This window comes from Lasioglossum baleicum, chromosome 10 (assembly GCF_051020765.1).
Source record: "Lasioglossum baleicum chromosome 10, iyLasBale1, whole genome shotgun sequence".
Taxonomy (NCBI): Eukaryota; Metazoa; Arthropoda; class Insecta; order Hymenoptera; family Halictidae; genus Lasioglossum; species Lasioglossum baleicum.
Genome location: NC_134938.1, coordinates 7026495 through 7051938, shown reverse-complemented (window position 1 = coordinate 7051938; position 25444 = coordinate 7026495). Strand labels below are relative to the sequence as shown.

Below are 25444 nucleotides of genomic sequence, written 5' to 3'. Positions count from 1 at the left end.
TTGGAGACAAGTATAGTCTTATTTTTCACAATACATGTAATTTCAAGCTATACTTTACTTGTATTTGTGATTTATTTCTTATTAATGTCAGTGCAAAATGTCTAAACTTATGCAATCGAATATTTTGACGTAGATTTGCGTGCAACCTCGACAAATGTTCCGATTCTTATCGGTTGTTTGGACACCTTGAAATTCTTGCTTACTTTACACCATTCGGAGAAATTTTGGGAGTTCGTGTCACGCTTGCCCAATTTATTGCTCGTTCTGTCGACACTCGAGGACTTTATGACGCGAGCAAGTAGATTTTCTTTATCTCTATGACTTTCTAACTTGCTCCCCTTAACAATTAGGCAATCCGAAAAGAGATACGCAGACCATTTAGCGCAATTATTCCACCGATCGTTCTTTGTGCCAATTCGATATATTCTCCCCATCGTTTCTGGAAAAGTGCAATTACGCACATTCAACGCGAAGGTTTATAAAATTATGCATCGAATAGAAAATTTCATCTTCAAAATACAATAAAAATCGTACATCTCTTACGAAACAAATTGCGTGCACGAATGTAATATATTTTGTAGCCCGCCGAATGTTGCTTAAATGATTCTGATTGAATGGGTACAGCTTTCACGTAACGAAATATCTGTGTCAATTATTATGCAATGAATATAACATACATCCAATATTACAATAAATAATGAATTTCTGTAATACGACCTAATTTAATTGCAGATTCAATTTCTGTCTTGCGATACTAACACTTTATCCACCGAAAGTCTATTAACAGCATTTTCAGTAATTGTTTTGCACGAAAAGTGTTCTTGATTCGAAATGATTAGAGAAATCCATTCTTTCTCCTTGCTCACTGCGACGCTGGTTATGTCAGCGAGTGAATCATCGCGAGTGATTCCCAAAAATCATGTTCCCATTACCACCATAAAAAAAAAAGAAGAAAAAATCGTCGGTGTTCAAAGCGCGGGCTTCACCGGGAGGAAAATAGAAAGAGGCAAAGAGCCGTACCGTTAAAGCCGGGCAGAAGTTCCGCGGGTAGGGGAACGCTCGCATATAAGACAGAATATGAAGGGGGCCCGTGTTTAGTTTACGAGAGCCGAGCCGCCTAGCCGCCACCTGACACCCTTCTCCACTACCAAAATTCTTGAATGATCGAATGTGCTTCCTGACAATGTAAACAAAAGACAATGTAAAAACGGGAGAAAGTGTACAAGTCGAAAAATCATTGGTGAAAATTGTCCTGACTGATAGACAAGCCGGTACAGTGTGCTTGAAGATCATCGTCGAGGATCAAGGAGATCGAAACACTAGGATAACAGTTAGACTAGGGGCTGACTTAGGAGACGTCGAGAGATAATTGAACTGTGGAACCCTCGGGAATGAGACCCTCCAGAATGCGTCGGGGATTGGTTAGTGTGTGGCTGGTGGTGTTCTCGGGCGCGCTGGTGTCTAGTCAGAAGAATCCCGATAGCGGTCCTGCACTGAACGAGCCGGACTTCGAGACCCGTAAGCTTCCGTGTCTTTATTAATCCTAGTCCTCCTCTGGTGCACGTGGGCGATCGGAGTCGCTGTGTCGATGTGACGTCACTTAATTAGCTCAGTTCGGAAACGAGTGAGAACTAGAGATCCCTATTTCACGTGTATAAGAAATACACGTGGTACGTGAACCGTGCAATAAGAATTTAACGCTAACTGCACCGAATGTGTACCGAAAATGTGATACATTGTTCTGTAAAAGTTACAAGACTGAACTTATTTAGATTTCTCACAATTTTGATAAGATATGTAAATTCTCGAATGTGGGAACACACAGCTTTATAATTTCTATAATTGGAAAATAAAAAATATGAGACCGGCCATTTGACAGTAGACTGTCGTTTCCAGGATTGCAAGGGTGCGGGATGCGCCTTCTCATTTCTCGATAATGCAAAGATGGGATTTTTCAGTAGTCGAAGCCGCTAGATAGAAGATCAATCTAGGCCGCAATCACCCTCAAAAGTTCTATTTGTACGTTTACGGTTCACGTACCACGTGCACACGTGTATTTTAGTACACGTTTAACACCTCCGATGAGAGAATGTCTAGTGAGAACTCGAAGAAAACCTTTGGGAACTTGGGATTGCGCAATCGCGAAAATCAGTTGGTTCTCGCGAAGCCCGATCAGCCCGAACTCCCGGTCACGTGACCCAGACAGTTTCCCGAGAAGGTTGTCAGAGACCGTTCGCAAGCGTGATGCGCGCTGTAACGCAGCGACTACGTAACAGGTGCACAATGAAGGCGGCTACTAGCAAGCGATTATTCCTCGCGTATTTTCCTTTTACGATCATTGAGCGTATCTGCCTTTCTCTTTCCGCGTGGAGGGTAATTGCGGGGAACGATTATGTCGCGGAAGCGTGTTCTCTCGCTCGAATCTATCCGATTTCGTTTGTCAGAACCGACCGGCCTGGTCACACCCCCTCGACACGTCCCTCTTCCCTTGACCTAACTCGATCTTTCGATCAGTACACCGTGGTCAGGATAATTCGAAAGAATTCGCAGGAACACGACGATTGTTTACCTCCTCGGACTCTTGTCAACGGAATGACATCCTTTTTTGTACTCTCAGATTGGTACTTTCTCTCGAACACGTGCGCCGCGCGGCCGGATTTTCTCCTCGCAATGCGGCACAACACCGGGAAGCTGAATTTTCTCGCTCTGCGCGGTCGGTCGAGAGCAATGCCGGTTGAAGAATTTTCAATTTTTCACTGATTTTCATGGATTTCATTCCAGAACGTTTTAGACGGATCGAGAATTGTCATTTTTCAGCGTTTAGGACGGTCTTTAATGGCTACGAGAACATCAATTACTTTGTTGCTGACAATGATGAAAATTGTTCCCTCTTCAAAGCTGTGCTTCACGAAAAAAAATTTATACTGAGGGACCCATTATTTAGAATTTAACGCGATAGAGCGCTTCTAGACTGCGGATCTTCAAGAAAGTATTCATACCCCCAAAAATGTGCAATTTTAGTCCAGTTTTGTTGCTTTGAATTTTCCAATCAGCTAAGCAATTTTTCCGTCAAAATTGCAACATCTTTTTAACCTTTAGACGGCCATTTCTAGGTAACTTAAATTTTGTATGAAAAGTTTCTCCTGTAACGCGGAGCAATTTACTTTGATCCGAGTCTCTTATGCCGCGGAGTAAAAATTGCAACTTCTTAATCGTTTCTAAAACAATTTAGTCGAACGCAAAGTGTACTGTTACGCAAAATTGGCAACTCCATCTCAGCCGTCTAAAGGTTAAATTCCCCTCATGTTTGACCTATGAATTTCTGCGGGGCGAGCCGCGATAATTCTGGAAAGGGCGATTATTTAGCAATTGGAGAGACTGGAAAAGGGTCAGTGTGCCGCGATATCAAAATATGACACCGTCGACGCAACTCGTGCCAGATAACGCAACGTAGACGGTCAGTTTCGACAAAAGTCGCGGTTGGAATTCCGTGATCGTACGTAGGCACAATGGCCGGCCGACTTGTCCGGGCTAGTTAGCTAAAACGGCGAGCGAGACGCGAACTATTATATTATGCGAGACTACGCTGGTCACTGTACAACATAATGGTACCGGGCATGGCGTAACGGCTCTCGATGGCGTGGCGAAGGTTATGTCAGAGATTGCATAACGGCCGAGGATCGACGGCAATCGGTCGGAGAAAGTACCACGGGCTAGAAGCCGGTCTTACGACGCGTATCCTCGTCCCACGACACCGCTCGTCCTCGTCTGTTTGCCTCGAATCCTCGAGTGTTTCGAGTGAAAGCGTCATCGTAATCGCCCGGTGCATCAGACGGTCCAGATTCCTAGGATGAACAGAATAGCATCGCAGAATTCGTTGACTTGTTGCACGCGAGTTGTCCGATTTTTCACGAATTTCTCAAACGTCGCATAATCCCTCAATTCGATGTTTTAGACTGCGCAACGTCGAAAATATACACTCCCTTTCATAAGCCACCGGACACTTATTCGAATTTGGATGCAGACGATCTTCTGTTATTCAAAATGGTACTTACTAATTTTTCCTGTATCTTCTAAATTTTAATTCATATTTTCTAATTTTTAAAATTTAAGTGTCGCAATTTCTCGATCTCTTTTTGCCAACATTTATTCAAATAGTACATGTATAGATTTAATTATGCATTCACACACACAAATAATCAAAATAAAATTCTTCGAGATCTTATTGAAGATAAGTAAGAGTGTATATTTGAAATAGCTATTTCTATATACAATCACCAGACTGCGGTGCTTCATGCAAAATAAGAAATGTTCGCATTGATTGCAAGATTATTTTAATAATTTTCTTGAGCTGAAACTAATATGTCCACCGCTTGCAATTGTACCTAGCTATTTTTGTCGTAAACACATAAAATCCGCAGGCTAGTAGTAGCTATTTCAAAATTCTGAACGAATCAAAATGTTCATTTCAAAAATCTATTTTCTCTCCAGCTGTGCTTGTCACAACACTGTACTTACGATATAATGGCAACGTGTTGCTCCAACCGTAAAATGTTTCCTCCATAGACGTCCAATCAGAATGCGCCCCTTCGGAAAAATGACAGACGCTAAACATTGCTGGGAAAAAATCATCGTAGGTTTCCACATAATTTGTTCGAGCGGATAACAAGGCACGCGAACTTTAGATACTTTTCACTGATAGAATGATTGGTATCGTTCCTACGAGTATATTATAACTGTCCCAACACTTTCTTGCGAAGTCTGTGAACACACAGTTTAAATGTTTTCGAAACTTTCTGGTAGAACAGTCACGATCTCGATGGAAAAACCCTGGTTAGATTGAAAAATAAGCGGTTGAGGTTCAATAGCGGAGATACAGCGAGTAATTTTGACACTGACGTGATCGGGTTCTTACCAGTTTTGTCGCTTTCCTCGATTCTCAAATGTGGCCGGATTGTCGCTCTTGCAAAATACTGCTGAATATTGCGGAGAACGGTTTCCCCATCTACGGGCAAATAAGTGACATGCACTGTCACTTAATTTCAGCCTGTGATCAGGCTCGGTAACGCATACATCCCGTAACGCACATGTCGCTACACGCGTCGAGGTCTCCAGTTAATGCTCCCGGATCACTCCGATCCTTTCCGAACCGATACGCCGCACTCTTTCCTCCTGAAATTACATTTGAAACAATAAAAACGTTAGGCCAATTTGAAAATACTGTCATATTATTTTCAGCTCATTAAGCACATTAACCCCTTGCCCTTTTCTTTTACAGTTTCAGTGATTAGAACGTCTTTATACAAAATAATGTCGTAGAAGGGAAGAGAAAATGTATATTTTCTGTATGGCTACATTTATTTAAATGCTTAAATATTGATCACAAACGAATCAAATTTTATTTCATCTAAAATGAAACGCGTAACATTCACATTTGTTAGACTTTGTTAAAAACCTTCGTCACGAGTCTGGCTCGTCAAAGTACGGCAAGGGGTTAAGAAAATTTTTATTTTGCATAAAGATAGCGTTCAGATAGCGTTTCAGCAGTCGAAAGCGCTGGATAAAAGATCAATCTAGGCCGCAGTCGCCCCCAAACTTCCAATTTTTACGTTTACGAGGCGTAATATGCATTATTCGGAAGCACAAAGCTGCCCGTGTGCCGAATAATGCAAATTACGCCTCGTAAACGTAAAAATAGGACTTTATCTAGCGCTTTTGACTACTGAAAAGCCCCATCTTTGCATTGCTGCCCCTTTAAAACGTTTTCGGAAAATAAAATTTTTCATAACCTTTTCTGCGCACCATTCAGTGAACCAATAAGTCTCCATGCTGAAAAAAAGTCGAAGAAATGATTTGAGGAAAATGTTACGAGCCGCTCGGTGTAATTTCTTTTCTAGCGTTGGGTAACGGTCGGATCCTAATTATTCGGCGGCTAATTTATTCGGTTAGGCGTCCAGAAAATTGGACGAACTCTCCGAAGGTATCGGAAGTGAGAGTACAGTTGCGTAAACCTAGAGGAAGTAGGAAGACTCGGTAATCCGTCAGGATAACAAAGTCACGACTGCGTGACTTCGCGTGAACTTAATATTTCACAGATCTACTGCGTTATCGTGTCGAATTGTTTACGGGCGGTTTCATTCATTAGATCTCTATCTTTCACAGCCGAGTACATAATACCGTGTAGTAGATCGGACCCGAAGATAGAGGTCTGCTTCCAGAAGACGTTGAATCACCTTCAACCATACTTGCTGAAAGGTGAGATACTATTTCATGCTATTTAATATTCGATTAATCCGTTACTCCCCTCGGTAATATGTCTCTTCAGGTATTCCGGAATTGGATCTGCCGCCGATCGAACCGCTGATCATTCCGGAACTAGGGATGGAAAATGGACAGGGCGCGGTACGGATCCGTGCCCTCTTCTCTAACATCACTGTGATAGGGGCTGGAAATTATTCTATCACGAAGACGCGGCTCGACGTCAACACGTACAGGCTCGACCTACATCTCGGCTTCCCGAAGATCGAACTGCAAGGCCGCTACGAGGTGGTTGGAAACGTGCTTCTCTTCCCAATTCAGAGCCACGGCGACTTCTGGGCGCTCTTTGGTGAGCTATTGCTGCTAATGTTGGTCTTCTTTCGATATAAGACGACGATGTGTCCTTCGAAATAAGAAAGTCGCAGCCCCGCATCTATTCATATTGACAGGGGTGATTCCTGAGGCGATTTGAAGCAACCTTTCCCTTTGCGAAAATGTTCTCCGCGGTTCCGTTAAGGAGTTATTAGCGAAAAACACGGACCAATCGGAGCGCGCCTGCGACAGGCCCCGTCGAGCGTGGCGTTGGCATTGGCTGAGCCGGGGTCCGTCCGCTGCGCGGGCCCTTCGCAACCGCACGCCTATTGGTCGGTGTTTTTCATGAATAACTCCCGAACGAAGCCGCGGAGAGGATTTCTGCAAAGGGAAAAGTGACTTGAAATGACCTCAGGAATCATCTCAAGGAATTACAACATTTTTTAAATATTACTCGTTGTTTCCAGGCGATGTGCTAGCCATCGCCCGTGTCCAGGGCGCCGAGGAGATCCGGGACGGTGTCCGATACTTGAAGGTAGCGCGGATGTTGGTGGACTTCAGCCTAGGTCGTGCCCGGTTTCGCGTAGTCGATCAGCTGAACGGCGACAACGTGATCGGCCAAGCGATGAATCAGTTTCTCAACCAGAATGCGAAGGAGATCATCGAAGAAATGAGACCGGCCGCAAGCGCGAGCATCGCGAAACACTTCAAGGACTTCCTCGGCAAGGCCTTGACCAAAGTACCGCTGAAAGTTTGGCTCCACGACACGTAGTTTCGCCGGCACGGCCATTCCAAAGACGAGAAATCAGAAATTCTGTCGCCTCGAGGGATTCCACGCTGACCCCCTCCTCACAAAAATCCTCAACAATATGTGGCACGATCCTCAATTCGGAGGCCTCGCGCGTTCTGAAATCGCGGCGACCATGTGCTGCTTGAGTACTTCGACGGACTAACAAATCTGCGAATTTCTTACGTGCTTGAATTTACATTTTACGCTCGTCGGTTATGCTAAGTGTTACGAGTACTTGAGCGCACCTAATTAGAATTATTAGTGACAATTACTGTACTGATAGCATCATCGGTGCGCTAGAACCACGATCGCGAACGATTATTATTTATTAGTCCCTTTTTTGGGCTCATTGTTTTCTGGCTCGATTTTTATTAGACTGTGGATTTTTATGAAATTTTCCAGGTCTCGTTTGTTTAAGGTTCTCGTGTGTTTAATAAATTTGCACAAACCATGAATACATGAAGATCCGCAGTCCATATTTTTCCACGTTTCTCTCGTTTAATTTTATCCGCGTCACGCGATTCCATTGTGTTCTAGCGATCGAGGTTTCATTGCACTACTTTTGTATTGCTTCTGAAGTTAAACTGAAAGCACAGTTCGGTGTAGTATTAATTTTATTGAGCAGTGATCTCTTATCTAATACCGATTGCGCGTTACACATCTATCTTCACAGGTTCGTGCAATTAAAGTGGAAGACGTTTATCGAAGATCGAAAGGTAAATTGAAAAGTTTAGTGGATAAACATCTGGCGAATATATGATAAGAATTTTAATTTTCTCTCAAAAATGTCACCTAACAATCCACTAAGTTGTTCAATCGAGAATAGGCACGAATCTTTAAATCGTATTATTTATATAAAAATTACTGCAGCATTATTCAGATGTGATTAGCGATTACGTTACTGTACAATGCTCTCTCAACGCACACATACCGGTGATTCTCAATCATGTACGCTTCCACACACAGGCTTACGAGCTTCTGCAATTAAAATGTTGAGAATCGCTGTCCTGCGCTTGCATACTATTCGCTTTGTAAATATAGTCTTTGTAAAATACAGTTTCAAATTTCGAAGGTGCGTTATCTTTTCCCAACTGCCCCGACGCGTCACCGTAAGTGCCAAGGGAGGAAAACTAAAGCAATAAAACTGCCGATTTCGAGATAATTTATGGAAAGTCGAGCGCCGGAGTTTACAGATAACATCCCCTGTCTAGCACAAGAATTTCTATTTACTGAGGTACGATTACTCAGCCACACAGTAGCAGATTAACTGTAGACTGGAAATATACTGGAAATTTTAGGTAGATTGTTGAATAATGTACGGACTATTATTATTCGTAGCGTATCAATTACGTTTAGTTCTATTAAAAAATGCACCTTGATGTCTTTACAAGAAAATGTTAACCTGCTTGTGTGAAAAAGTCATTTATTTAAGAGATACGACAGGTTCAATGTTATGTTTAACCTCTCGTGTCTCTTAAATGATTTTTTCTACTTAATTTACCTTGTTTACTTTCCCAATAAGGGAATCAGCTGTTCCGTAAGCGTCTCAGTGGTCGGTAAGTACGGAAACTGTGAGAACAATGTTAAAAAAATACAAATTAAGAATTGTTGCGTAATACGATCTCTACCTACGAGTATTATACGCGAGTAAAAAATTGGATTATCAAGTGGCGCTGATTTTCGTCGGAGTTTTCGGAAAAATGTTTGGAGCGTGGCCAAATTCGACGAAACAAGAAACGAAACGTCGGAATCGCGCAACGTTGTCCGATAATGAATTAGAACCGTGGTAGAGAACTGTATCTGTCGACCTCCGACCTCTTCGTCTCTCTCCCTCTGTCGATGCTGTATCCCTTCAGCTTCAGCCCAGCCAGCCAGCCAGACAGCTAACTTATGTCAGATCTTACACAGCGGAGACGCACGTCGAAACAAGAGTCTCGTCACTCGACAACGGCAGATCGGGGGACAGTGTCGCTTTGATGCGTACGTTATTCACGATAGCAGTGATAAGTGAACCGGAGAAGACGAAAAAGAAGTCGTCGGACGCCAGTCGGTTCTGAATGTAACGCGGAACCACGACGCACAGAGGGTTGTTGGACAGTGACGGGGAGCAATCAGTGCTCTAGCTAATTGCCAGGACCATGATGGCTAAATTCACCAAGAGGCAATGGCTCACGCTAATCGTTATTAGCCTCGCCGACTTCGCCAACGCTATTTGCGTCTCGCTGCAGGCGCCGTTCTACCCCCAAGAGGTGAGTTACCTCTCTGACACTCAACGACAATAGGCTCGTGGGGAACGTAGTGCCAGTAGTTCAGAAATATTTCAGTATTTTATCTGAAACTATTTAAAATTTCTAACCGACCCTGGTAAAAATTGGATACTCTATAATATTGTCCTTCTCTCCCACTCTTTGACAGCCAACAACAATAGGATGGTGGGGGACGTCAGCATTTCAGAAATATTTCATATTTTTAAATTTCATACAATAGAAAAATTGGATACTCTATAATTGACCTACTCTCCCACTCTTTGACACATAACAACAATAGGTTGGTGGGGGACGTCAGTGTTTCAGAAATATTTCGTATTTAAAATTTCTCCCCAACCCTGGTACAGAATTACAAAATTTAATACGATAGAAAAATTGAATACTCTATAATTATAATAATTTATAATTGACCTTCTTTCCGAGTCTCCGACACTCAACAACAACAATAGGCTCGTGGTAAAATGTCTTCCCAACCCTGTCAAAGAATTACAAAATTTACTACAATAGAAAAATATAATTGATGGAATAAATGAATTAATTCAACACATTGACTCGTACATCATCGAAACCGAAGTGATTGTTTTGTGAACTGTAACAATACCGTTAAATTGCAACTAAGGTCACCGAGCTGCCAGTGTTTACTCATTTATCTCTCGTAGGCTCGACTACGATTATTGCTTGCATATTTATCTCCCCCGAAGTAGAATTGTTCTACTTGGCTAATAATAGGTCAATAGATCAACAATAAGTAAATATACTGCATTAACGTAGATTGTTGAGAAACGTAAAGTCCTCTTTAAACGAAAGTCCCGGTCTAGTAACATATGAAGCTAGATTTAATCAATTGCTTAGAAATTCCGAGAAAAAAGTGTGAATGGAAAGTCGTAAAGAAGCAAGTGAAAAGATTCTACAGACATTTAAACGTTTCTTATTTAACGATTGCTTATCGACAAGGGGTTAAACATGGCCGCTGCAGTGTAAGTTATCAGTTCGTGTGGTTCATTAAGAAGTACGAGTACATGTGCCCGTATGGTGCGAGGCCTGTGACAGCAAAATATATTCAGAGAATACGCAAAAGCGTAATCTTAACGTTCCTGATTTTGTTATGTTTTTTAAATGCTTATCGCCGGAATTATTAAATGTTCCACGTGTAAACAAAATATATTCAAATATCTGGTAATATCTGGCAATTCTCTGTTGAAAATTTTCGTTAATCCGTTGAAGTGTAGACGTTTATACGTGTAGCTCTGCTATAACAAATTATTGTCGAATTGGCTTAATCGCTAATTACGTCTAAACAATTTAATGAAGCCCCTCGAACGGTTAAATGTTGTTTACTCTGCAAAACGGAACAGAAGAGTTGCTGATTATATGAATGTTCGTTCCATCGTTTCAGCGCTTGTTATTTCACAGTGCACATGTGGCAATCTTAATTAACTACCATAGCTGGACCGATTTTATAAATACAGCGGACGCTTATCTCATAAAACATTGACATTAATATAGTGCAACAAACCTTCGTCCCAATGACACTTCGGCTGTTATTCGACTTATATGGCTGTGCTGTTTTTATTATCAAAATGGCCGGTTCTAATACACCCTAATCACCCGACTGTGTTTTTCGTTTACGATACAGAGATTCTTTGCGTACAATATTGCAAAAGGACCGGTTGAAAATTTACACACATACATTTTTGTTGTTTCTATGTGGAATTTCAAGATGATGTAAAAAATGATGTAAATTCGAAGACCATAAGAGAATAATTATCAAACTGACCAATCGTGTAAAGGTCAACGTTCGTTCCAGAAATCGTTTGATAACGTACAATGTAGACTGTTTAATCGAACAAATTGAAATGTTTGGAATTATCGTACGCACACAAATTAAGATTGTTTGGAGTTATCGTGCCCGAGCAGTATCGTCAGGATTTTATGACAGATCGATTATCAATGTTTAACGTTCCTTTGAACGAAACTTTTCCTCAACGAGAAGTTCTCAATAAAAAGTCTTTAATTAAAAGACAGCAAATAATGTACATGTAAAAATATTTTAGATATTTTGAATGTCACTTCTAGAATGACTAAGATATTTCTTAAAAGGCCTGACGCAATTCGCGTCGTTTGTTTTCTAATTTAAGGTTCCGCGTCAGCAGTTGATCTACATGAGCTTTATGGGTTCAAACAAATGTCAAAAGAAAATAAAAACAATGTAAATAAATGTATACAGTGACTCGGATTAATATTTGGACGCTTTATATAAAAAAGACAATAACTTTTTTAATATCGTAGCATACGATTTGAGTAAACTGTAGTAAACTAATTGCTCTAGCTTCCCCAAAAAGTTCAAATCGTATAGTACAATATTAAAAAAGTTATCGTGTTTTTTTAGAGCGTCCGAATATTAATTTAATGTGTAGGGTGACTTGTTGAAATAGGTAAACTTAAGCTACAGCCATTAGTCAAACGTTACCAAGCCCTTTTTCGCTCATTCTTCTTCTTCCCCTCGCAGATTAGGTATCTAAGCAATTAGCAAACCGTCGTCTAATCCTGATGCACCGGAGATATTGTAGGTCGGTTATATTTCAAATTCTTTTTCAATGATTCACGAGACAAGTTATCAGTGATTCATGCGGTTGCATTTTGGACGCATCCTCACTAAAATTCTGTAATACGGTTGTCATTACGATTGTCTTGATTTTTACGTTTTTAATAACTAGACTGCGGATCTTTATGCAAAGTAAAAAGTGTCTGCACCATTTGCAAGAGACTGAAGCCAGATAGACGTTTAATTCTTACTTTAATCATTTGAACAAGCTGGAAAAATTAGATTGGCATTATTAGATCATGGTAACTTTTTCTCTGTTTTAAAGAGCACCTACTCGTTTTTCCCATAAATGCATAAAATCCGCAGTCTGTTAATAACAATGATGGTTTGTACTATGAAGAATAAATTGTACCATAAACGAACTCGATCGCGGTACACGTGTATACGCACACTTATTGCAGCATATCATAATTGGTCTAATCCCGACAAGACCGCATATAATTACTTATAATAAACCATAATCTGCCGAGTCAGAACAACAACACCCGATTAGTCAACAGCTTTTCGAGATTTCTTAATCTCGAAGAAATTTGTGCTACAACAAAATTAGTCTAAAAATATCTGCTAGCCGTTTTTAATCGGCTGATTGACATTTAATGAGGCGCAACGGCTTTTTTTCCTAATGTTAACGCAATGTTCAATCCGAGACAAAAAATGTCATTTTATATCAACGAAAATCAATAATCAATAAATAAATAAAGAAATAAATAAATAAAAATTAATCATTTATATCTCTTGTTGGCAGGCTGAGAAAAAGGGAGCATCCTCCTCGGAATATGGTTTGGTTTTCGGGATCTTCGAGCTGGTCGTCTTCATCATCAGCCCAGTGTATGGGCAATATGTAGGTGAAATTATTAATAATTACCAGCACCGGTCGAATGACCATATTTTACCACGTTTTTTTATTAGCTCGCTTTCTTGTCTGTCTGTTTGTCTGTTCGGTACGAATTTTGCAATTGATTTTAAACTAACTTCCCGATGAGCTAGAGTCTAGAGACTTGAATTTGTAAACACAACTCACAGAATTGGATGACAATGCAATATTTAAAAAGAAAATTTTTGAAAAGCCTATGCGTTTTTAGTTCTAGTATACAATTATTGAATCGTTGATCTTCTTAAATTCTTTTAACCCTTCTACGAAAATCCGCAGTAATAATCGCAACGCCTGAAGATTGTACACCCGATCGTCTACCCTGCTTGGACGTCGGTAGTTGGCCTGCTCGCAGGCGCCACGCCTTATCAGTAGAATTCTGACGAAATACTGAAAGTCTGTTTCGGCGCCGACATAAAACACTTATCTCGAGAAATAATCGCGTGCAATGGTCAAACGATCTTTTTAATCTACTAACGGCACTATAAATGCTACAAACATATCATTCAGTAACACCATAGACGGGATTTTGATAAATGTGTCGCACACTGAAAACTACTTAAATGATAGTTAAACGTAATCTCAAAAAACGAATAGAGATAAACGATATTAGTTCTGACTGAACTGCGAAAGTAGTTTGATTAATTACTAATGTTAACACTAACCTACTACGACCGTACAAATGACAGGTTTCAAATTTTTTAAAAATTATAATTATTAAAATTACAAAGACACTTTCGTTAGAACTGATTCAACATATTTCTCCGTTCAAGCACATTTAATTTCTATAAAACAAGCATCTATACATATACAGCGAGTGTAAAAAGTATTCGTACGCCCTTTAAAATAGAATAACTTTTTTATAATTGTACCAAACGCGACCTGAGTTATTCTATTTTGAGGGGCGTATGTGCCCATAATGAATTCCATAGAAATGTGAAACATGAATTCCAACCGATTTTACAATATCGTAAAAATTACATTGAATTAATTTAGTTTAAAATAAGATTCTAAAACAATTTATAAACTCATTTTATAAAATTTTGACTTTGACCACTTTCATAATTATGAGCACATATATTTTTATTTTATTGTAGATCGCAAACAATTGGGATGTTAATAATTGATTTCTTAACCCGATCGATCCTGCCATTGTTCTGCATGTTGATTTGTTCCAGTTGCACCGTATTGGTCCGAAGTTGCTCTTCAATGGCGGCATCCTGACGACTGGCACTTGCGCGATTTTCTTCGGTCTGCTGGACAAGGTCAACGGCCATTATCCCTTCATAGTTCTCTCGTTCGTAATTAGGATCGTGGAGGCGATGGGCAACGCGGCCTTCCTTACGGCCAGCTTCGCCATTATCGCTAAAGAGTTCCCAGACAATATAGCCACGACCTTCGCCAGCCTCGAGACCTTTTTCGGCTTGGGTCTCATTGTCGGGCCTACGGTGGGCGGCGCACTCTATCAGGTATACCAATAACACGAAAATATTTGTCACGTCCTAAAGTTTATTGATCGGTTGTTTTTCCCCCTGAACTGTGCTCTTCGCACGATGAATCACGTGCAGAATGGTTCACCATAAACACGGGGACCGTCGCGACCGGAAACAAGTCTTGAAAGGCTTTACCTGAGCTTACCTCTCGTCTCCGCATTAATCAATGGGAATGTTCTAAATAGGTTGGCGGATACACAACACCGTTCGTCGTACTGGGCTCGGCTTTGTTTACGACCGCCGTAATGACCATTTTCATTCTACCGGTTCATCCTAATAGCAGCGAAACCACTCAGTCCACAGGAGGTGAGTTTTTCATATTGCTAATGAACGTCGTAAAAATTAAGCGCTCTCTTAATCACATGTTATCTCGCGGTGACGCACAGGCGCTCATTATACATTAGCCCATTCGGAATATCATCTTTTTAAAAATTGCGTTTGGTAGAACGAGAGTTCTCTTACGAAGGGAAGGACCCCAGGTGTCCGACTTCGATTTTGATAATTTATTGGTGAGATGATGGTACATGGATCCCTAATTATGTATGCACAATATTAGGTGTAGTTACTCAATAGTTTCAAAGATATAAACAATTAAAGTTTCATACATAATTAAAGTGTAAGCAGGTTGCGTGATTCACAAGTATGAAACTTTAATTGTTTATATGTTTAAAACTATTGAGTAACCACACCTAATATTTTGCGTACATAATTAGGGAAGTCGGACACTTGGGGCCCTTCCCTTGTTAGATTAAAATTTCTGTAATTTTTGAGATGCTCGTGTTATTATAATTCTCATCTTGTTCCTTCTTAAAATTTCTAATAATTTTTTATCGCCCTTCCGAATTTATCTACGTTATTTCCATTATTGTTTTCAGGTGTGACGCAGGTTCTCAAGGTCCCGGGCGTATTAGTAGCTACGTCATCTATAATCGCAACCAGTATGAGCATAGGATTCTTGCAAGCCACGCTGGAGCCGCATCTAAGACAATTCAAATTGAGTCCCGTTATTTTGGGCCTAATGTTCGTCCTTAATGGCGGCACTTACGCTATCACTGCTCCAGTGTGGGGGTGGCTCTGCGACAAACACTCCCATCCAAAGGTAATTATCCAAACGTCATTCAAATCGTCGTAAATGAGGAAACGAGATATACCATCATTTACCAAAACATTATGGAAATTCGCATTTTTAACTGTAATTTCCAGGTGGCTACGGTGGCTGGATGCATTCTGGTCTGCGTAGGATTCTGTTTGGTAGGACCAGCGCCGTTTATACCGAGCCCAACTATCATGTGGTTAACTCTAACCGGTCTCGTCATTCATGGTTTGGGCATGGCTGCACAGCTGGTTGCCAGCTTCACGGATGCCATGAGAACGTCGATGTAAGTTTTCGGCTAGAAAATTATTTAAACAATGAGAAACACCAGTGGAGACAAACTGTTTGATTGCTGTATGATTCTGAAAAAAATCAAGTTAGTAATACGCTACTCAATAATGTGCAGAGATTATGGGTTCCCGAACAATCTCGAGACATATGGTCTCATTAGTGGTTTGTGGACGAGCACCTTCGCTCTTGGAGCCTTCATTGGACCCAGCGTAGCAGGAATCCTCATGGACAGCATAGGTTTCAGGAACGCCAGCATGTTCATAGTAATGCTTCACCTGATAGTGGTAAGATATCCTTTTAAAACCAATTTTAGTTGATCCAATATTAGAAAGCATTTTAAAAGTGTCCGAATATTAGAGGGAGTCACTGTATGTGTTTGCGCTACTCAAAAGCATTTTAGGATGCCGAATGAAAGCTTGACATTTAGGAAGTATTGATTGGTTCGTAGGGCGTAATGGCGGCGGTGTTCCTGAGCAGTTGCACGCGAAGACGAAAACTGTACACCGAGATCGGTGCGACGGAAGACTTGAGGATACCGCTGACAGACAGCGAGCAGTCTCGAAACGGCAGCGTACGACACGGAGGGAGGGGCCAGGGTGTTCCGATCGACAGGCCCGGCGGCATGAATTCCCTGATCGCGTGCAACAGTTACTCGAACATGGCGGGCGCGTGGTCCCGGGCGTCGTACAGCGGTCGCTATTCCCACAGTTATGGTTCTGTCGAGGCGAAGAGGTACCTGGAGATTACCACGTGAGGCCCCGGGTACACATCAACGCAATCGGCGATGTAAATCTCGGACAGGGTCGCGGCAACAGCTTCCTACCTATCGGTCCATTCTTCCACATCCGGGAATCGAACGCTTTCCAGTTTGATCCTCTCTCTCCTCGTATTCTCCGAATGTATTACAGCATTCTCTCCGTAACTGTCGCGACGATCTCCACCGTAACTGTCCAAATTTTATCCCCAGGCTCGTATAAACACGCCGGAAAATGGGGGATCAGAGTTGTAGAAGGGGAACGAGTGGGAGACGATAGTTACGAAGAGAGACTACTGTAAAATTGATTTTTATCTGTAAGGTGTATTGGAGATACAGGTCGTACACCTTCTATAAGAATTTTTACAGTTTTTAATCCAGGTTCTTATCTTATCTAATCTTATCTGATTAGGGGAAGAACAGTTCTTCTTATTTTCATTGAATTATTGTGAAATATTAATACTTTTAAGTTAAGAGAAAATATAAAATGAATGAACAAGTTAGCTCAATGGCGCAGTGATTGGGACACGTATCCTAGTGCATATTGTGTAGCGCAACGCGAAACGGGAGAATCGTCGGGCGCCCGTTTCGAATAGCGATTTCTATCATGCTGCCAGTGCAAACTGGATTTTCACTCTCGATCGGTCGTCGTCAGGCGATCCCCTGGTCCACGGTAAGGTAACACACGTTTCCTACGTTCGGCGTTGGATTCCAAGGCGTTCGCGCATACGTGACACACCCACGCACGTGCGCGAATTCTTCGGAACAATAGCCACGTCGACGACGTCGCCACTTACGCGGTCCCCCACGTGCATGTGCAAAGACACCAGAGGAGCCGATGCATTTCTGCCACTTTCGCACGGAACACGCATCGATGATTCATTTCGTATACTACCGGTTTCGAGCTCCAAGTGAAACGAACCCTGTTGAGCGCATTCGAACGCGACACCAACCTTTGTATTAATACTTCGAAGCATTTCAAATCTCTCCCCGACCTGGACACTGAATTAACGAAACAAGTCGTTAACATTCCACGGTTCTCCCAATTTTTACCGTCCATTGTGTCCTCCATTATTCTCTTCGACCGGTCGCACACACCTTGGCGAATTATCATTTTCTTTGCGGTGAACAAAGCTCTTTCTTTTCTATTATGGGAAAATTCAAAACAAATTCGCCGGTCATTTCCACGATTTTTATCTGAAACCGAAACAATGTGAATATTTTTCATTAGAAAATCGTGCTTATTTTGTTTATGGAAAATGAACTATTACGCTCAACAAGATCCTATACGGTTAATTTTGATATTCGTGACTTTGATTGAGATATATTTTCATATAAGACTGTTATATCTAAAATGGACGATTACATCGGCCGTGGATTAATAAATATTTGAATTGTTATTTTCCATAAAGATCCGCAGTCTGCTAAAGTACCACATGAGATAAAGATGGCCTCGGCTTGATTCGTATTTATCAGACCAGCTTCATTACCTACAACCAGAAAAGAGTCAATGATAATTGCCGGTAGCAGGTCGGCGGCTCGGGCAGCAGCTTGAAAACCACAATCGCGGCGTTGCTGCAATTGGTAATTAGTCGAGAAATTAGCGCGGCTAATGTGAAGTGATCATACCGTTATGAAACGATTACAACAGAATTAAGAGCGTATTTAACTTTGGAGTCACATTTATCCGGCTGTTTGAGCCGCGTCATCTCCCCATCACTTGTTGCTTTATGTTTTATGTGTATACAACTCGCAGTGAAAATTGTACGGTTTGACGATAACATTTGCTTCAATCGGTTACAGTAGACAAATAAATTGCCAGCTTTTAGTTTAATGTATTTTTAGGGGAAACGCGTGCACGACAAAGGCTAAAATGAATAAGCAACGATAAATCTGTAAATAAGTAAAAAATAAAACGATTAGATTACGTAATTGGGGGTGAGTTGTTGGATCATTTTTATAAAAGTGTCTATAAAAGGAATATAGAACTGATTTTTCTCGTGTGTTGTACAAATGCTAGATAGCTCTAACCGTGTAAAAAACAATGTGCAAGGATAAAATTAGCTGAATTATTCCGGCCGATGACCCAATAGATAAAACGCCGCGTACGGTACGGGGCACCGGTAATTATTTTTTCAAACACAAACGAGCATGAAAGCGAAGTGCAGGAACGAAAGGAAGAGGAGTGAATTATTAACGCACGCGGGGGTCAACGGTGTGCATCCAAGTGTCCATGGATGCAGGTTATCCCCTTTTCCTCTCGGTTTCTGCTTCTTTCTTCGCGTCGTAAAACGTCTCCTTGCGAATCCTCCATGATTCATCGTATCATAGAGGATCGAGGAAGCGGCGGCGCACGGTCGAGGGCGCAATCAAGATACGCATCTGATCAACGACTTTTTTTTACCCCCTTTCCTTTGTCTGGAATCTCGTAGCAATGTTTTCTCAGCTGGCCTTATTGTTACATCATTTTATGCGAGAGCGGTACACATACGTCTGACCAAACAAAAAAAATTTAAGCGAGACGCATTAGTTGTATTATCAGACAGATGAAAATAAACATTTTCTGCCTGAATTCTGAAAATTATTCTTTAAATGATTTCAATAAGACTTCTTTGGCATGTCAAACAATCAAATCAAATGATCGTTGCACTTATAACTGTGCAACATTGAATTTTATGAAAGATGCAAGTTCGTCGGGAATTGATCGAGGGAATAATTCTTACGCCACTGCGTCGCCAGGGTCGAAGGATTAGGCGAAGCTGACACCCGAAGAAGAATATCCGTAGGTGAATAGTCCACGGCATGAAAAGGAACAGGTTCACGGGGAAGGATTTACCGGTTCTCCGGGTGTGCCGTCATTCTAATCATCGCGGTTGTTCGAAAGATCACCAAAGTCCGCTTATTCACGACCCACGATCATGATATCCGTTTAACTTTATCAACAGACATTATTTGTTTTAATATTCCGGATCATCCCGAACTTGAACACCACTCTTTCAGGATCAGGAATGTCAGGATAACTATAGCAAGCTCCCCTGCACCCCCTCCCCGAGAAATCTAACCCTAGCCTTACCAAAATTCATTTGAAAGAGCTGTACAAACCAATTCTGACAACAAAACTTGAACCCTCATCCGTCCCTCGTGTCAATTTGAGTTTTCCCGAAATAAGTTACACTGTTCTGTTATTTGTAGGTAAATCTGAAACTTCGTGACTTTTATATCTTTGATGCGAAACACGTAACCGAGAAACCTAAGATGGAAATGTTAACTCACCAATTTCAATAAAAAAAACATCGAAGAATGACTGTTTACCTTGTTATGTCATCGATCTTTTAGGGACAGTTCGTGAAACGAGGGTTAAAGAACGTTACATTTTCGCGACACGGTGTTCTGCGGAAGAGAGCCAGTTTTTGGTAAAAGAGTGGTGATTACGCCATTGCGATAAACACCGGCCGAGTCGATTGTCGGGTGAGGTGCTGCCACCTGAGCAGGAAAATCCGCAGGTGAATAGAGCGAGTGCAGGAATCGGCCAGGTCCGAGTAAGAGGGTTGTCGGTTATCCTTCCCCCACGAGGCGTCTCTGGCCTCGGGGGGAGGGGTTGCGACGCATGCGCTGAACGCGTTGGGTCCTTCGGACGAGCCTGGCGGCCAGCTCCGGGGGCCCAATGTCTGTTACCATCGTGAGGGAAGGCCTCGGCTCGCGCTCTCGTCGCTAAACGTCTCGTCAGTCCGCGTTTTCCCGCGTCCCTTTCGACTCGTCGCGAGTTTTCCGTTCGAAAAATCGTTGCGTTCGATCTGCGCGAGTGTACACGTGCCCATCGGGATATCAGAGACTTCGTCGAAGTTGCTCACCGTCCTCTCAGGATCCGTCGTTTTGTGTTTTGTCATTAGTGTTTGAGAAGTGTCATGGGGATCTAGGAACGCCGGTCAGGGTGAGTTTTCAATATTCGTACGAGTTTCCCCGTGATCATGAATCTCAAACCATTTTTCACACGAACCTCGAGGATGATCAGAACTTGTGATAATTAGACTAGTAAATTGTTCGATGTATTTCAGTCATGGTTAGCTTTCGATATTCATTCGAGGTTCCGCGTGCTCATGATCCTGGAAGCATGTTTCACACGAACCTCGATGATATAAGCAAGATGATGATCAGAAGTTGTGAGAATTAAACTATTAAATTGTTCGATGTATTTGGATCTCTTAATCATGCTTCCTGCCGTACTGGCTCGAAATCTAGGATCGAATCTCGTTAGACTTCCTGGTGCAGTGTACCTCGCAACAAAGGGGCTACCTGACCGATGCAGTGCCCGGTGATTTGAATGCGCGATGCGGTGATAAACCCGCTTACTACACTTTTAGACGCGCTTTAATCGCTGGTGGGACGTAAAATATGCAAAGCATTCGGAACCCTCTTCCAAATTCCGTGTGCTTCATTATGAAAATTGATTAGCTCCGAAACAGCATGAATCTTCATTATCCTGACCCTGGATAATGAAGAGCCGGCTCCTGAAAATCGCCGTACTGACCAATCAAATATTTTTTTAAATAATTCTCGAATATTGTTCACATTTATATTTCAATATGCATACCCCCGTGCTCATTCTGAGATGTCTACTTTATTTCTGATGAATGAATTTCTGATTGAATGTTTATTAATTTGTTCAACAAACAGTGTTGCGTATAGATCTTTAGAGGTTAGGGTGACCGAGGTCCTGCTGAATGTCCTCGAACTGTGAAGTTACGAGCGAAGGAAGCATAATTATCCTCTTCCATTCGTGTGAAAAAACAGGATCACGTTCATTTGAGGAGGAGTATGATGTCCACAGTGCATGAATGGATTTTAACATCGTTCAGAAATCCGGCGTGAGCACGACGGCGAATCATGCTAGGTGGAATCGGCCGATCGGTTAGGGCATTTGAAATTGTGATTCGAGGCGTGTCCGAGAAGGGAAGGTTAGGACGGACGGACGGACGGACGAACGAACGAACGAACGAACGAACGAACGGGCGGACGGACGTTCCTACGTGCGGCTTCGTACAGATCGAATCTAGCTGCTAGGTTAATGCATCGAGCCGGTGCGCTCGAGTATGTGGGTAGATGAATCCACGGAGGAATCTTAAGTATCCTCTAAGTATCCTGCGGCCTGCAAGAGGGATCGTGCGTTTAGATTTTAGGAAAACGGAGCGTCCCACGGCAATTATCGCTTTCGAGCTGTGGTTCATTACTTAAGTGCTCGCACGAACACTTTTCCAGGCGCGTCCGTGCCCGGCGGAAGATAAAGGAAACGGTAATTGGAATCTTTCGCGTTCTTGAGTAGATATTAATTGCCAGCTAATCGACGCAGGATATCTTATCGGATTGTTCTTCCGTATCGCCGTTAAGCCGCGTACGCATGTCATTGCGCAATACGATAAACCGTTCGCTTAATCGCCGATTTGCAAATCAGTCCGTAAACTGATTCCCGATCTTGACACGAACAATGGCATTCGGTTGCAAACGAATTACCTCGCCCGGTTCGATCGAACAAAAGCTAATTATCCGCTTTGAAACAGGGCTTTGTTGTTCCCCGAAGATTTACACGATTTTCGTGGTTGCTCGAATAGAGCTGGTTTTTTTCGCCTACGATGAAACCCCTTCATTTCCTGTCCGAGATGATGTATCGTCATCCGAGCCGAATTTCGACGGTCTACGGTCGAGGGCCAGCTCCGCAACCGGCTGAATCGTTTCCATGTGTTTTGCATATGAGATTGAAAGTGTGTACGTGACGAGCACGTTCTGGTAGGGAGGACGACGGTGTGCCCGCGCGGGCGCCCTATGTTTGCGTATGGGTAGCCATGAAATGCAGTCGAACCGGCTGGTAGATGCATGTGCTGCGCGGCCCGACCCGGACCCGTGCCTCGTTGGCCCGGTCCGGCAGCCACGGAGACACCGTGCTCGCCGATTTTTTTTCTTTTTCTTTCCTCGAAAGTCCGCTCTTGTTGCGCCCGATTGTAAACCCCCGGCGGAACGTAAATAAAAGTCCCCCGCGGCTCGCCTTGATCCACGCCGGACAGCCTGGAATTCCGTCAGAGTATTTACCCGCGTGTCTACGGGGAAAAAGGGCTTCGGCGAATTCGTTAGGACTGGGGAAGTACCACTGACAAATTGATAGGCCGCGTGTGGTTTCTTCCACTTCGGGGAAAACGCGGCCCGAACCACTCCGCCTCGCACGGGAACGTTAAAGAAGAGCCGAACAACACCTGGGTACAACCATTTTTCCCGGTCGGGCTTCCCGCTTCGTGCGGGAACATTTTCCGGCAAGAATCCCGCTCTGCAGGATGCTGCGATCAGGCCCTTTGCTTGTACAGGGTCTTCCATTACGAGGTGCCATTTTAGATGATAAAAAAGCTGTTTTTTTACAATTTTTTAGAATCTTCTATAATTTTTCTGTACTTCCGAATTTAAATGGGCAGTAAAAATTAACTTGGAAGAATGAATAGAGAAAGTATGTTTGTTAATTAAATCAATTATCTACCGACGATTATTCCACAATTTCTGGAAGTCTACGGTCCATGCTAAGGATTTTTTAACAGGTCTGTCAACAGTCGACCAGTCTTGACAAAAGAGCTAACGTCTGTTCAACAGAACTGAATAAGCAGATGATTAACATAATTTGCACAAGGTGTACCTTATGAAACTGTGTTCAACTTTCTGGGACAGAAGCGGCAGGTTCTTCGTGCAAAATGGAAATGTCCAGATTGTGGGAAGCAAAAATAATAAATGAAGATTGATTTCATCCCTTATCCGGAATTCTGAAATTTCGAATTTTCGTCAACCGGATGTGACGTTTGGCCCACTGTGGCGTGGTCGGGTTTCCTTATGTATCGCGTCGTAACGACACGCTGGGAACAGGCGAAACGGCCGAGACGAAAAAGAATTCTGCTGCGAAGAAAGGCTCGTAAAACTGGTGGTATACATATACAGTGGTCGTGTCGTGAGCAAGATCCATGAGGCCCCGGCGCGCTGATGCTGCCCCGAACAATGGGGCCTGACGTCACGAGACTGCACCTGCGACCGCTTCGCCCTGCACTCTCGCATGTGCAGCAAACTACCACCCCGCGCGAACCGGGACCGTTCATTTCAAAACATTCGAGAAAATGCGTCTCGGTGCGCAGAATTTTGCTCTGGCTCGCTTACCCGACTCGCTCCGTTTGTTTATCGGAGTAATACGAACCGAGAACACAAACGGGAGAGGTCCGAAGGGTTATTCTAGGTTTGCGGTTTCAAACAATCAATTTTTTAATTTTATTTGCGGGCTCGAATTAAAAAATTTCAAAAAGTGCCAACCTTTATTTTTTGGTGTAATTTCGAACGGTTGCAATTCTTACAAAATCTGTTTTGCTGTCTGGGGACACTGTCGAGGGGATAAAGGACAGAGAATTTGAAAAGAATACTCTAATACCGACTCTAATCTGCAGAAATAGCCTAACGTTCTTATGGATCGCTCGGTTATGTAAAAACTCGGTCGATGGCTGTTGCATCGAACTTTCTGACATGCGTCGCCTCTTACGTAATCACGCGCGCTCCGTGATCAATTATAAAAGGCACCCTTATTAGCATCGAACAGGTTGAATGTCGAAAGTGTAAACATCGAAATGCGTTACGCCGGGCTCCCGAACGCACACGATCAATGCTGCTGTTATTATTACGAAACGTTGCGTGAAAATGTTTTACACGAACTGGGAATGCGATTACAATTGCAAATTAACGGGCATCTCCTTCGTCGTAAATCCGCGGAGGCATAAAACACACCGATAACGATCTCTGATCCGATTAGATCGCCAAAAGTTTTCTACATTTATAATTCCAGTGAGAAAAATAATTTATAATTCTCTACTGGAATGATAGAAATATACCGCACGATTTCTCAACTTTTCATACGGAATATTCTAATTTATTCATTGCAAAAAATGTTGCCAATCGAGCTACTTTCGAATGTTCTGCTGACACACGAACCTCCTAACTATATTTTTATTTCGCGCGTAACGACTTTTTCTTGTCGTTAACAGCTCGATAAATGTTCGCATATGCGACAGCCTGTTTACCATCTAATTGCAACGCTTCCAAGCGATCTGTGTAATATTTGCATTTGAAATCTGCGCGAACGGCGACTCGATACTCTCTCGGGACTCGCGCGATCTTTTCTCTCGCAATATCGTCGCGGAATAAAGTTTTTGGAACCGACGGTTCCAGGTAGACTTTCACCATTTAAAATTCGTCTGGTTCGCATAACCGAGTCATCGTTCGGCCCGCTCTCCACACCGGATCGAGAAGAAGGCCTCGCTAAATACCTTATTACTTTTGAATTAACATATCGGTACCAAGGTAACAGGACTTCTCGCGCGGTCGCGGATTCCTCGGGGTACATTTAGGTCAGAACGAGGTCGTTTACATTTTTCCGCTGGGCGCTGACTGGTGAAAGACTCCGACAATATCGAGGCACAAATGTATTAGGTCGTTACATTTACAATACTTTGAACCGACGTCATTCTCTCTAAACAAACCTTATCGATTAAGGCAAGCATCACTCATTATTTATGCATTTATGACAAAAATGGGCACGTACAATTTAAAACAGTGAAGGTATTATAAATATTTAAGGCCACCAGTGTATTAGTTTCACCTTAATAAGATAATTAAAAGAGGAATTAAATTTTTATATGGCTCC

At 42.3% G+C, this 25444-nt stretch overlaps 3 protein-coding genes across 4 annotated transcripts in view; all 3 read left to right on the top strand.

Annotated features, from left to right (window-relative positions):
• Nucleotides 1–1084: 1084 nt before the first annotated feature.
• LOC143212614 (protein takeout) lies at nucleotides 1085–8668 on the top strand. Its single transcript, XM_076431575.1, has 4 exons — nucleotides 1085–1518; nucleotides 6163–6255; nucleotides 6326–6607; nucleotides 7038–8668. The coding sequence occupies exons 1-4, from the start codon at nucleotides 1392–1394 to the stop codon at nucleotides 7340–7342; spliced, it is 807 nt and encodes a 268-aa protein (XP_076287690.1). The 5' UTR covers nucleotides 1085–1391; the 3' UTR covers nucleotides 7343–8668.
• Nucleotides 8669–9127: 459 nt separating this feature from the next.
• On the top strand, nucleotides 9128–20037 carry LOC143212612 (MFS-type transporter SLC18B1). The gene is made up of 8 exons (XM_076431572.1): nucleotides 9128–9609; nucleotides 12978–13073; nucleotides 14282–14572; nucleotides 14782–14902; nucleotides 15472–15695; nucleotides 15800–15975; nucleotides 16096–16264; nucleotides 16429–20037. Exons 1-8 carry the CDS (start codon nucleotides 9499–9501, stop codon nucleotides 16732–16734), a joined length of 1494 nt encoding a protein of 497 aa, XP_076287687.1. The 5' UTR covers nucleotides 9128–9498; the 3' UTR covers nucleotides 16735–20037.
• A 351-nt stretch (nucleotides 20038–20388) lies between these two features.
• The window catches only part of LOC143212607 (uncharacterized), a 41234-nt gene continuing 36178 nt past the window's right edge, over nucleotides 20389–25444 (top strand). For both annotated transcript variants that reach the window (XM_076431549.1, XM_076431548.1), the window contains exon 1: nucleotides 20389–20665. The gene's annotated coding sequence lies outside the window, so the exon portion shown is untranslated. The remainder of the gene's footprint in view (nucleotides 20666–25444) is intronic.

What these genes read in the sequence shown, in the direction of transcription:
- LOC143212612 (XM_076431572.1), top strand. Translation starts at nt 9,499, where the DNA reads ATGATGGCTAAATTCACCAAGAGGCAATGGCTCACGCTAATCGTTATT. An exon ending in AACCACTCAGTCCACAGGAG is followed by an intron (nt 14,903 to 15,471) that starts GTGAGTTTTTCA and finishes TATTGTTTTCAG; the next exon opens with GTGTGACGCAGGTTCTCAAG. An exon ending in ACAAACACTCCCATCCAAAG is followed by an intron (nt 15,696 to 15,799) that starts GTAATTATCCAA and finishes TGTAATTTCCAG; the next exon opens with GTGGCTACGGTGGCTGGATG.
- LOC143212614 (XM_076431575.1), top strand. Translation starts at nt 1,392, where the DNA reads ATGAGACCCTCCAGAATGCGTCGGGGATTGGTTAGTGTGTGGCTGGTG. An exon ending in TCAACCATACTTGCTGAAAG is followed by an intron (nt 6,256 to 6,325) that starts GTGAGATACTAT and finishes ATGTCTCTTCAG; the next exon opens with GTATTCCGGAATTGGATCTG. An exon ending in CGACTTCTGGGCGCTCTTTG is followed by an intron (nt 6,608 to 7,037) that starts GTGAGCTATTGC and finishes CGTTGTTTCCAG; the next exon opens with GCGATGTGCTAGCCATCGCC.